The 12187-nt window shown below is 40.6% G+C and overlaps 3 protein-coding genes across 4 annotated transcripts; 2 read left to right on the top strand and 1 right to left on the bottom strand.

Moving 5' to 3' along the window:
* On the top strand, nt 1160-2997 carry LOC110436562 (30S ribosomal protein S13, chloroplastic-like). The gene is made up of 3 exons (XM_021463861.1): nt 1160-1385; nt 2067-2306; nt 2580-2997. The coding sequence occupies exons 1-3, from the start codon at nt 1290-1292 to the stop codon at nt 2754-2756; spliced, it is 513 nt and encodes a 170-aa protein (XP_021319536.1). The 5' UTR covers nt 1160-1289; the 3' UTR covers nt 2757-2997.
* On the top strand, nt 3530-6290 carry LOC8062932 (probable plastid-lipid-associated protein 4, chloroplastic). The gene is given in 7 exon segments (XM_002466556.2): nt 3530-3627; nt 3629-4055; nt 4149-4262; nt 4605-4703; nt 5230-5304; nt 5645-5712; nt 5943-6290. Coding segments are annotated over 7 exon segments (939 nt in total). The 5' UTR covers nt 3530-3544; the 3' UTR covers nt 6016-6290.
* Nucleotides 6520-12048, bottom strand: LOC8063408 (histone-lysine N-methyltransferase ASHR1). 2 transcript variants are annotated; one of them, XM_002463977.2, is made up of 14 exons: nt 11863-12048; nt 11457-11602; nt 11193-11327; nt 10846-10900; nt 10642-10760; nt 9444-9532; nt 9251-9332; nt 9020-9118; nt 8834-8912; nt 8555-8674; nt 8332-8438; nt 8046-8115; nt 7644-7707; nt 6520-6930 (listed from the first exon to the last, which is right to left on the bottom strand). In XM_002463977.2, the coding sequence occupies exons 1-14, from the start codon at nt 11972-11974 to the stop codon at nt 6759-6761; spliced, it is 1449 nt and encodes a 482-aa protein (XP_002464022.1). In that variant the 5' UTR covers nt 11975-12048; the 3' UTR covers nt 6520-6758. The 2 variants fall into 2 exon arrangements, with proteins under 2 accessions (XP_002464022.1, XP_021314714.1); XM_021459039.1 differs by lacking the exon at nt 11863-12048 and having other exon boundaries at nt 11193-11332; nt 11457-11593.

Here is a 12187-nt window from a genome sequence, read left to right as displayed (position 1 = left end):
TTTGAAGCCAACACAAGCTAAAACAGTGAAGTCAAAGCCATTTTGGGGTTAGAAGCCAAAGCCACCAAAAATATGTTTTTCCTAGTTCCTCGTTTTAAAAAAAATCAGAGCCTTGCCAAAGAGGACCCAAATCAATTCCAAAAATCATTCTAAGTTAAACTATCAACTTTATATGAAAGTGTAACAACATGTATCTATTACACCAAAAAAACATTATATTTTTCCATTTCACAATCGTGGTACTAATATGGTGTCATAAATAACAATGTTATTTTTTATGAAATTGGTCAAACTTAAATAGCTTTGCTTATAATAACTCTAAAAGTTAATTTAATTTGCGAGGAAGATAATATAATATTAAAGAAATCTCAATAATTACTGCAACAGAGAAATACTTACACCTAAGGACACTCACAATGCAGACTTTATCATAGTCTAAAGTTATTTATTACCTCAAACAATGTGGACTTAGAGTCTAAATAAGACTTGGAGTCTTATTTTTTCTACCTTTTTCTTCAATAAATATGCTGCCACATCAGCAAAATACTATAAATAATATGTAATTAATTGTCTTCGACTCTGTGATAGAGTCTTGTATTGTGAGTGCCTAAGGGAAATATTGACACGTGAGACTTATAGTTGTGTGCACAAATTTAATGTTTGTGAAGAATTGTAATACACTTCTAATAATTTTTAGTGTTTCAGACACATCACTTGTTCCCGTTGATAGTAAATTTTCTAGTGCAACACTAATTAATAATAAGCTATAAATCTTAAATTTCACATAAATATAAAAAAGTTCGGTAGCTATTTTTAAATTTTGTTGGTGAAAGTTGATAGCTTTTTATTTCATTATGATGCACATGTACATTTGTTACGTAGTTTATGTAAAATCATCCGGCCTCTTTTCAGGGACCGTCAAGAAAAAAGTTGAACTACCTCATATTCTTCATGATAGAATATCAGCGGCAATCATGTACTCCTGCTATTTTTTATTATATCCAAAAAATATCATATCACGCTTTAAGACTTGCAAGCTCCGAAAAGAGAGAGAGAGAGAGAGAGAGAGAGAGAGAGAGAGAGACTTGCAAGCTCTGAAGCTAAAAAAGGGAGACTTGCAAGGTCTGGGCTTTACGGAGAGCCCAAAACAAGCATATCCGGAAAGGCCCACCAAGTCAGCGGAAGTTGCCTGCGCAACCTTATCATCATCTTTCCCTGGCCATGGGGTTTTCTATCCGAGAAGACGCACAGGCCTCTCACCCTCCGCGCGGCTCCACAGGAGCGCAAAAATGGCGACCCTCTCCATGGTCTCCGTCCCCGTCGCACCCTCCTCCCTCTCCCTCTCCACCCGGGGCCGCACCTCCTCCGTATCCTTACCCGCTAAGGTTAGTGCCGTCTTCTCCTATCCCCCCTTCTGCCCTCCCCTCGCGACCATTTGCTTGTGCATACTTTGCACTTTGGTTTCTTGTTTTTCTAACCCTGTACTCGGGATGAGAGGGACTAGTAAATGGCGCATATGTGTGCAATTGTATGGTCGTGTCTGGGGCGTTGGAAGGATGGTCTTCTGTGAACTGTGAATTCTTACCACAACAGTAGGAAATGGCATGTATGTTGACTCATGCATATGAATTTTCTAGCGCATTGTCAATAATGCTAGTGTTTCGTGGTACAGTAGTAGTAGATATGTCTGATTCTGGTAGGCTGGTAGCTAACAAAAGGATGGTTCTTTTAGAGCCTGTTTGGTTCCTCTGACTAAATTTTAGCTACTGATTGGTTGTTTGGAAGTTCTACTAAAGTGACTAAAGTTTAGTTTAGTTGGCTAAAATTTAGCAAGCGGAACCAAATAGGCCCTTAGTTGAAATAGTGGATCTGAATCTGATTATAGGAGCTGTTATTTATTATCTTTGTTGCATTGTGCGCACAGCCTGAATACGAGCACACAAGGATGAAAACTTTGACATATTATTAATTTACATTATTCCATCGGAATGACCCTTCATACCCAGGCTCATGTTGGTGTTTTATTTTGTGGTTTTGATTGTGCTGTATGTTGGGGGCTCTGACAGAAGGGAGGAATCGGTCATGGTGGCTTGCGGATCGAGTGCATCCGTATTGGTGGTGTTGAGATTCCAAACCACAAGAGGGTGGAGTACTCACTGCAGTACATCCATGGCATTGGGCGGTCACGCTCACGTCAGATCCTCTTGGACCTCAATTTCGATAACAAGATCACCAAGGACCTCTCTGAGGAGGAGGTCATCACCCTCCGTAAGGAGGTTGGCAAGTACATGATTGAGGGAGACCTTGTAATGTCCCTGATCCCTTTGTTGATTCATCACTGCAGTTATTTGATTCGGTAATTCATGATGATTGGCAGCCTGTATGGTTACCGTAATTAGCATATTAATGATTCCTTGAAAGCATTGAAGTCCATTCGGCAGACCTGTGTACTTCATTTCACTTTTGTAATCATAGATGATTCCTGACTGCCCTGACAGTTTAGTTTGCTATCAATGTTGGATTCAAATGGAGTGAAAATAATGAGAACTGCCACACTGTTCTTTGGTATGCTTTTACAGAAACGTTTCAACCGTGTGGCGATTGAGAGGTTGAAGGAGATTAGGTGCTACAAGGGCATCCGGCACAAGCTTGGACTTCCAGTTCGCGGCCAGAGGACAAAGAACAACTGCCGGACACTCAAGGGAAAGAGGGCTTCAGTTGCCAAGAAGAAGTCACCTGCCTCCCAGGATGAATAAATCGGGTTGCCATGTATTTAAGTTCTGTCTCATTGTGTGTGTGTGCGTGCGTGTGTGTGTGTAGCGCTACTACTGCTGGGTATTTTGTTTCGAGATTTTATGCTGCCATTGACAAATCATGGGGAAGCCATCAGCTGCTGCAGATTTTGTAGCAGGGACATACTAGCTTATATGGGTCGGTTCTATAAATGAAGGTCAAATTCTTGTTTACATCCAGGGACCATGGTTCCCTGTTTTGGTATCCCTCTGCCCCAATCTGTGCTTGATGCAAGGAGTTCAGACTGCTCCTAATGAAATACTATTAACTAGATCCAGTGTTCTGGGGATTTTTCATCTGCCACTGATTCCAATTGTTTCAGAAGCTTAAACAGAGTATCGATGGTATCCCATGTGTTGGTCATGTGACAGAAATGTTATGATTCGAGCTCTCTGCCCTTCACAAATGTAGTTGAAAAAACAAAAGCTTGGCTAGCTTGTCGATGGTTAAATTGTATTTGGTTTCAGATAAAGATGATTTGAGTTGTTTGATTGAACATTGAGCCATATGAACACCAAGAAACCTTAAGGCCCTTGGTGTTCATCAGTCCCCAACTTGTAGTCATGACTCATGTCTGGCTTGGGGACGGACAGCGGAGCACGGATGATTGTGATCCCGTGCTGTGCTCATTGCAGAAGCGGCCGCGCGGTGCACGGACACCACCACGTGCTCCCCGGCCGCGGCCGCGGCCGAGACCCCCACCCGGGGCGCCGCGCCCGTGCGCTCTATCCACCACTCAAAAAAACGCGACATGCTCTGGCCCTGCCTCCTTCTGGAAATCACGCACGGCCGCGCCCCACGACTTCCACCGCAATCGCACGCAAAAATCCCACTCGCTTCCACCGCTTCCCCGTGCTCGCGGCGGTGCCGTGTCGCGCCGTGCCATGGCGCCCGCCTCGCTCCCGCTCTCCGTCTCGTGCGCGCCCGGATCCTCGTGCCCGCTGGCCGTCACCAGCCCCGGCTCCAGCGTCGCCGCCGCCTCGTCCTCCCAACTTCCCGCGTCGTCGCGGAGCAGCGAGCGCAGGAGAGTGCCAGGCCTCGCACTCCCCGCGGCACCGGGTGTCGGCGGTAGGAAGGGCGGCGGCAGGTGGAGAGCAGGCATATCGTCCTTCTCCTCCTTCCTGCCGCCGTTCTTCACAGGGAATAAGGGGGAGAAGGACGCTGAGAAGGCGGCGAGGCTCAAGGAGGAGCTCCTCGACGCCATCGCGCCGCTGGAGCGTGGCGCCGAGGCCACGCCCGAGGACAAGGAGCGCGTCGAGCAGGTGAGGACGAGCAAACTAGCTGCGAAGGATGGATCGCGCATTGGTTGATGGTAGAGCTTACTCGCGATCGAGTTTTTTTTTTTTTCCCTCCAGATTGTTCAGCAGCTGGAGGCGGTGAACCAGGTGAAGGAGCCGCTCAAGTCCGATCTCCTCAACGGCAAATGGGAGCTTCTCTATACCACCTCCACAAGTATACTGCAACCACAGGTTCCTTTCCTTTTTCCCTCAGCAATGTACAGGTTCTGAACTTCTGATACGGTTCAAATGTGCAATACATGCATGGACACCCTAGAAATTCTGAAAAGATTGCGTGCTTTATTGTTTCATAGTGGTAAATTGGTAATAGGGCGATAATCTTCACGTATGCAGAATTTATTATGCGATTCGGAATTAAATTCGAGGAAAAAAAAAGACGTTCAGTTCATAGTTTATATCTTTTCGGCCTTCCTGGCATGCTGCTGCTGAAGAAATTAGTTAGAATTCTTTTTACGGGAATGTCAAATTCTATAGTCACAAAAAAAGTCAAATTATACTCACTTTCTACTGCAGAGACCAAAGTATCTGAGGCCGTTTGGGAAAATTTACCAAGCAATCAACGCCGACACTTTGAGAGCCCAAAATATGGAAACGTATCCTTACTTTAATCAGGTATTTTTCGCTAGAACTTGTTGCGGTGTACTTTTGCCTTTTTTTTTCTTCGGCACTCTTCAATCCCTTTCTTTGTTATGAAGCAAAGAGTTCTCATCTGGGAACGACATGCTGTACCTTTTGTGTGGCATGTAGTTGAGATCTTTGATCTTTCTGATGTGTTATGCACAAGCGGTTTTTGAAAGTAGGATACTGGCTTGTGCTCTGGATAAAGGAACGTGTTAGCTGAAGCATTGATCACAGTAGTGAGTCTTGACTTGATTTTAATAACATGTTCATTTCCATCGTTGGAACCTTCTTCTAGTGTTAGTTTGCAACTATATAGCTCTATGTTATTTTGATGCTTCTGAAGTTATGTTGCATTTTGCTTTGAACAGTTGCTATGCTACATGTAATGCTCTAGGCTTTTGCCTGCGAATATATTCCTAACAGATACTCGATATTGTTGCTGGTTTTGTATCACTTGTGTTGGTTGGTTCTCTGAAGCAGGGTGCTAGCGTGATTTACCTATTTTTTGTCTTTTCAGGTTACTGCCAACTTGGTTCCTCTGAATGCTAGAAGAGTGGCAGTTAAATTTGATTACTTCAAGATATTTAGTTTGGTAAGACGTATTGTCCTCCAAGTATTAGTTCAGATGTTACACTAAATAGTCTATAATTCATTTATCTAGTTTATGCTTGAACTGGTTACCTTATGTTTCTGTTTTACCGAAGCAATTCACTGCTGAGTAGTGAACAGATAGGCATGCTGGTATACCATATCTCAACATGTATAAACTCTATGTCCTGATGTAATCATTCACTTCCCTTGCTAGATTTGTTTACTTTCCTGTTCATACTCATTATGGATGTTTTCTCTCCTCAGAAATTTTTTCCCCCACAGCATAGTCGGTTTTTAGGTAGCAAAAGGTGAACTAATGTTATTTTAGTTTCTCTGATTAGATACCGATCAAAGCACCCGGAAGTGGTAAAGGTGAACTTGAAATTACTTATCTTGATGAAGAGCTCAGGTTAGCATATTTACCCCTCAGAAAGGTTTCTGATGGACACTTCAATAATTTCATTGCCCCATCTCATATATTCTCCTCCATCATGAGTTTTGCTCTCTCGTTGAACTACTAAAGCTGGAAAATTCTTTTATTCCATAACTATAAGCTTAACTAAGGGCTTTTTGTTAAGCAATGCTTGGACCTTGGGGATACCATTTGCTAATGTTGTAAAAAAACCACTTTGCTTGCAGGGTTTCGAGAGGCGACAAGGGAAACTTGTTCGTACTGAAGATGGTCGACCCAACATACAGGGTTCCATTATAATAATGTTCTGATAACATTTAGGTGTCAGCTATCTGTAACATCCTTCTTCCTCCACTGAGGACTGAGGCAATGTAAGGCGTGTAAATATTAATATCCCATTTGAAAGATAGGAAGTTTATGGAAGCTGTACATTTTCTGAGGAACTGGTAAGGCTTCCGTGTCGAAAATGAGGCCCAGGATTTAAGCATAGATGATAGAGAACATATCGTGTGAAGACTAACACACATCGATGTATAGAAAATGCAATGATAATCCATTTTGATCCAACTTCTACATCGTCACTTTGAGAAATATCAGTAGCTGCTTTTGGATTCTCATAAAATGTGCCACTCTGTGCACTGTGCGCTCCTTGTGCCATGTGATGATGTGAAAGATGTCCAACTTGAGTAGTTAAAGATTAAAGATGAATTCTGGGTATAAGGGAGTTTATGGAGTTCAACTTACCACATGCCCCCCCCCCCCCCCCCCCCCCCGCAACCCGGCCCACCCAAAAAAAACATGGTGTACAATTAAATTCAAAAATCCTATTCGTTATGTTTCACACACACACACACACACAAAAATAATAAAATAATAATAATCCTATTCGTTATACAACAAATTAAGGCACATTTCAGAACAGTGCTATTTATTTGCCTACAAAATCTCTACAATGCTTATCGTCCCTTAAAATATGATCTCAACACTAGAAGGATATTTTCAATATATTCTTTTCCATCATGGTTGGCCTGCAGTTATAAAAATTACTCATCATGTCCATGTCTGGAGGATATCCTAAAAGAAACTTCAGCTCTTGCTTCCTCTAGCTTGCCAAAGAGCTCCTTCATGAACTGGGATTTTGTGCCATGTGTTACTTTAAGTATATCTGTTGCCCTGGTTAAAGATTTTAGTGCATCCTCTGTGCACTCAAGCAACCTACAACAGGGGGAAAAATTAGGTGTAATGTAGCCATGTAACTCTAAATCATGAACAAGACTGTTTAATGCTGTGAAGAAGGATTTACTAGGATTTTTTAGAAGGAAAATAGTAGGGAACACTGAATAAAAAAGGACTGATTCTGAACTTCTCTTTATGAAAGATCACAGCTAGAGTTTTCTTAGAGCATCTCCAAGACACACTCTACATGTCTCTTTATCACAAAATTTGGAAAACAAACCAAAAAAATGATCCAATAGATAGACTTTTCTAAACCACTCTCCATCTTTCCACTCTTCAAAACCACCCTTCTCGCTCTCCACTTTTGAAGAGACTACATGGCTTCCTAAATGCAATATATGGTAGTTTTCTTGTTTTTTTTTTCAAGCAAGGAAAATTAGCTATTGGAGTATAGAGAACAAAAGTTGGAGAGTCCGTTGGAGACAAGAGAGATATACAAAGAGAATATCCATTGAATAGCTCTCAAGATGTTAGATATAGAAATTGAAATTTACAGAGGCTCTTGGAGTTGCTCTTAATGACCCTACTATCAGTGTCAAACCCAAGATCAACTTTTGTCAAAATCAACACCAGCTGTTTTAGTAAAGCATAAGACATTAATAGAAAAGAAAACATTTATACTGGATAAGGAACACACTCATATGATTGCTGTCCATGTGTGAGGTAAATAGGTAAGGGCTAATAGTCCATACCATTCAAGCTTTCCACAAGTATAGAATTGCAATCCAATCATCGGATGAAAAGGTGGATAAACTCCTAATGGATGGATAAAAACATTAGTGAGCATTGAGCTTTGTTGGAAGTAAAACAAAAATGTGTGAAAAAAAAGGATCTAAAACAGAGCACTACCAAATCTGATCAAATAGTAATTGGGTATAAGGGAAACAGCCTTTTATAGAACAATATCATGTTTGATTTCTTACGGATGAGCAAAATAGTTATAGAGTTAACATCAGACATCAGGATCTGATTAGGTAGATAAAGTCTCACAAATTATTATATAACATATAAAAGCAGAAACAGAAAAGTTACTGTGCGAAATGTTCTCCAACTGAAACAGAATTTGCTCAAATAATAATATAAAACAGCCTTACTTTCATAAACAGGAACTGTCAATCTGCAGTATGCCAATGCAGTCCGCCAATCTTGTAATTCCATATATATCTGCGCTAATAATAGGTATTAGCAAGATAGTAGAATGTAACTGAAATTTTAAATGGGTGGTTATGGTGGTATTCATGGTCCCTATTCCATAAAATACTTTGGACCAAGAACCTATCTTGTTAGAACAAATTTTACAAAGAAAGGTTTAGTCCATTCAAGTCAGCTTGATGTGCATCCAATAACTAAATGGTCATATTATATGAGCTAGAAATTTACCTTCAGGAGTGTTTCACACGTGTGCAGCAAAGTGGTTGAGAAAGCATGGTACAGATTCTGCTCTAATTGTTCGATTGTCTTGTAGACAGAACCTGCTTCAGCCTTATCTATTTCCCTCATTAAGGTGATATATGTATTAAGTACAACAAACAGAGACAATGATCATTTTGATCAGATGTGAGAGTTTTTTGTTTGACGGACACTTAATCATAGAAAAGGATACTTCCTGATGAAAGAAATGAAGATGCTTTATCCGATAACTGTAGTATTTCGCTTCTCATCTTTTGTATCTCTTCCTCGTCTCTAGAAACACTACATTTTTGGCATGTATAAGCCTTTTTACCTATAGAATCAGATAAACACAACATATAAGATGAATGACTCATCAAACAAAACGAGTTCTCCAATTTCAACATAGTATATGTTTAGTTGATCCACCAATTTTCAACTGTTTCTCCACACAACCATTCAATGAGTACTTTTAGTCTTATTGACAACCAACCTGAGTCTGGCAGGAGAAAACCATCACATGTTTGGTTCTTGCACCTGAACCCCTCAAGTAGAGCATCCTCCTCAGAACCCTGCATTGAGAAATTGTATAGAAGATACAATTTGATGGTCAAGAATTGGTCAATTTGTCATGAAAGAGGTTTAAAAATAATGGACAGGAAAAAAGGAAGAAAAAAACCTTGACACAACGTGGACATGAGCAGGTGAAGAAGTACTGCTTCAGATCATTGTGTCTCTTCTTGGTGACTGCTGCAGTCTCAATGTAGCTTATAGATACCTGACAAGTGAAAACAGATAGTCAGATACACAACCAACATTAACCAAAAAGATAACAATGGAAAAGGAAAAGGATAGAATGAAAGCGCCGCATGCAATTTAAGGATTATATGATCAGGACACAATTCCTTACCTCTTCATTTTTGCCTATTGGCTGCAATGCACGAACATATGCTGTACGACCATCAAATATCAATACTGCATTTGGTACACAACTGAATATACCCAAAAAAAAGGTGAATAGAGAAGGTAACGATCTATTAATTGCTCTAATCTGGTAAAGATAATAGATAAACAAACATATATCTAATAGCTTAGCATACGACCTGTGGTTAATAATGGATATGACAGGGTACAGTCCAGTCCCAAGAGGCCTAAGTTCAGGGTCACATATGGTATGCGCATTGCAGGCAAACTGCATATGTGTGAGAGAATCAATAATTCATGCTTAATTCATCAACAAACATCATTGGACCTGCAAATTAATCCTAACAGCTATGCCAAAGTACTATATGATCTGACTTCCAAAAAAAAGCACCATATGATCCACAGTGTCAATATTTCCACCATTTCAAAAATATGCAGCAGTGGCAATATTTCCCCACAATTTTGAAATTGTGACTGTCCAGAGAAAAACTGGAAAAAAATGGTAATAATTTATCATCTCAGTGGCATAAAGGACCATCACTCACCTGGATATGAAAATAAATCTAACGGCACATATATTATAATGGTTTTTGTACAGAAGGGGTGATACATACAGAATATGACCATGATCTAGGATGAGCAACATCATACTTTACTAAAAGCACTTTTTTTTGACAAGATACTAAAAGCACTTTGACCAAACAGTTCCGACAACTGCTTGAATAAAGGAGGATTATAAATCAGTACAACCTACTCATATTTTTCTGAAGTTTGTTGGTTTTAGCTTCCTGGGTTACATACAAGATACTCCCTCCATCCCAAATTATAAGTCATTCCAAGAAATCTTGGAGAGTCAAAGTATCTTAAGTTTGACCAAATTTATATGATAACATAATAACATTTATGATACCAACTAAGTATCATTAGGTTCTTCATTAGTTATATTTTCATAGTAATATCTATTTGATGTCACAAATCTTTCTAACATTTTATATAATGTTGGTCCAACTTGAGATGCTTTGACTCTCCAAGATTCTTAGAATGACTTATAAATTGGGATGGAGGGAGTACTACTCTACTCAAATAAAGCTACAAGGTGTCAGTGGACACTTGTATTCTCCAGTCTATATTTTCCAAAATGTTAGGACTAAAACAGCCATAATCAAATAGGTTCTCAACACCTTTTGAATTATTAATCTCGAATACACAGCTTTTGATTCCAAACAATATATGCTCAATTATGACACCTGAAACCATCTATGTTCAAAAGATTTCAGTATCTATCTTCTATGGTAGCCAAAATAATGTTATATACCTTGAGTGCAAATACAACATAAACTTATCATCATCATGATGAAACATTATGATGGGAATTACCTTAGAAAAAGTGTGTGCAATTTCCTTAAGGTCAAGCTCAATCAAAGGAAGAATAAGGCTCACAAGATTGGCCATCTGAGCATAGAGCACAAGATGATTTTCATCAACCTTCCATATATCTATTCGTATATGAAGTCAATTCAACATCATTTATCATAATATTTATGTTCATCGCCAGTCAAATGTATCAACACGACAGGATACGAGACTCCAAGGCATCAACCAGATTGTAGTTATCTATACTTGAGGATGGAATGACCTGTCAATACAAGTCAACACAATAAAGCCAGTTATGGATCATATATACAAAGATATCATTCACATCATGAGCATAGGTTTCTAAAGAAATCATAAGCCATCTGATACTGCTCTGTAATTACGATGGTCTTTCTGGTAAATAAAGTAGCATCTCTGTAGTCCAGTCATTGTAACTAGTATGCAGATCCATTTTCAAGAAAAACTGTAAAATGAAATTACTACAGGAGAGACACCACTTATAGTTCAAGCCCAGGCAAGCTTAAAAGGGTGTTAAGAACAAAGCCAGAGTCTACCTTCTCATTTTGTAGTTTTCTTTTTAGTACCAGCCGCACCATTAACCGAATTGTAGGAGTAAGCATCTTCTTTCTATCCTCTGTAAGCGCTGCCATTGCTCTACACTCGAGCTGATGTAGTTTCCATTCTTCTTTCTGCACTAACAACATTTCACAGTGGCAAAAAAGATATAAAAATCATGATAATTACTAAACGAATGTTAAGCATGAGATTGCACAATCATTGGAAATGTAAGTGCTATATACAATACGTTTTGCCAGCACCTGACAATTGGTGCTGCAGTACCAAGTAACTTGACACATAGAGCACTTCCTCAGGTTGCCAGAGGTGAAACAATGATCACAGCTCGATCCAACTAAAATCTTGTTAGGCGTAGAAGCGTAAGGTTCCTGATTGAGAATGACATCCCCTGCAACCACACACCACAGGATTCTGTCAGCACCGGTGAAGGCCAAGCAACTGAGCCAACACAACGGAGCAGTAAATCATCACACCAATTCAAGGACGTGTCTATGCGTGTCATGGGCCCGTGGCACCAGCGTTCACGGCAGGTTCTATTCGCGCATTTCATCGAGCAGTTCGTGGGCAACAAGCGCCACGCTTCGCGTGTAGTGCTAAATCTACGCCATCGGTTCGGGAGAGAGAGAGAGAAGAAGCGGGCGGTTTCACCTGGGAAGAAGGTGCGGGTAGCGATGAGGCCCCTTCCCTTGCCGGGGATGGAGGCGACTGCGAGGCCGCGTCCGGCAAGCTCGCGCTGCAGCTGCTCCAACCACGACGCCATTCTTTCCTTCCGCGGGCGTCCGTTTCGCAAACAAACAGGCGAGTGTTGTTCACACTTGGATGTTAAGATGGGCCGGCCCTCCCAAAAACATACTCAACTATAATCCGGCACGGCCCATATCACAAGCTTCAAGCTCGAAGGCTAAAAACTGCACAAATCTTCAGGTGCGACCGAAATACTGTTTGTGCAAAGCTTGAAGGCAAGCGTCTAGAA

Source organism: Sorghum bicolor, chromosome 1 (assembly GCF_000003195.3).
Source record: "Sorghum bicolor cultivar BTx623 chromosome 1, Sorghum_bicolor_NCBIv3, whole genome shotgun sequence".
Taxonomy (NCBI): Eukaryota; Viridiplantae; Streptophyta; class Magnoliopsida; order Poales; family Poaceae; genus Sorghum; species Sorghum bicolor.
The sequence above is the reverse complement of the archived record's forward strand: the minus strand, read 5'-3'. Positions and strand labels throughout refer to the sequence as shown.

Bases quoted from the DNA above. Each gene is read 5' to 3' on its own strand.
- LOC8063408 (XM_002463977.2), bottom strand. From the start codon at position 11,974: ATGGCGTCGTGGTTGGAGCAGCTGCAGCGCGAGCTTGCCGGACGCGGC. The intron at 9,533-10,641 runs GTAATTCCCATC...ACACATATGCAG, and splicing joins TTGCACACACTTTTTCTAAG to TTTGCCTGCAATGCGCATAC. The intron at 7,708-8,045 runs GTAAGGCTGTTT...TCCATCCATTAG, and splicing joins GACAGTTCCTGTTTATGAAA to GAGTTTATCCACCTTTTCAT.
- LOC110436562 (XM_021463861.1), top strand. From the start codon at position 1,290: ATGGCGACCCTCTCCATGGTCTCCGTCCCCGTCGCACCCTCCTCCCTC. The intron at 1,386-2,066 runs GTTAGTGCCGTC...GGGCTCTGACAG, and splicing joins CCGTATCCTTACCCGCTAAG to AAGGGAGGAATCGGTCATGG. The intron at 2,307-2,579 runs GTAATGTCCCTG...ATGCTTTTACAG, and splicing joins ACATGATTGAGGGAGACCTT to AAACGTTTCAACCGTGTGGC.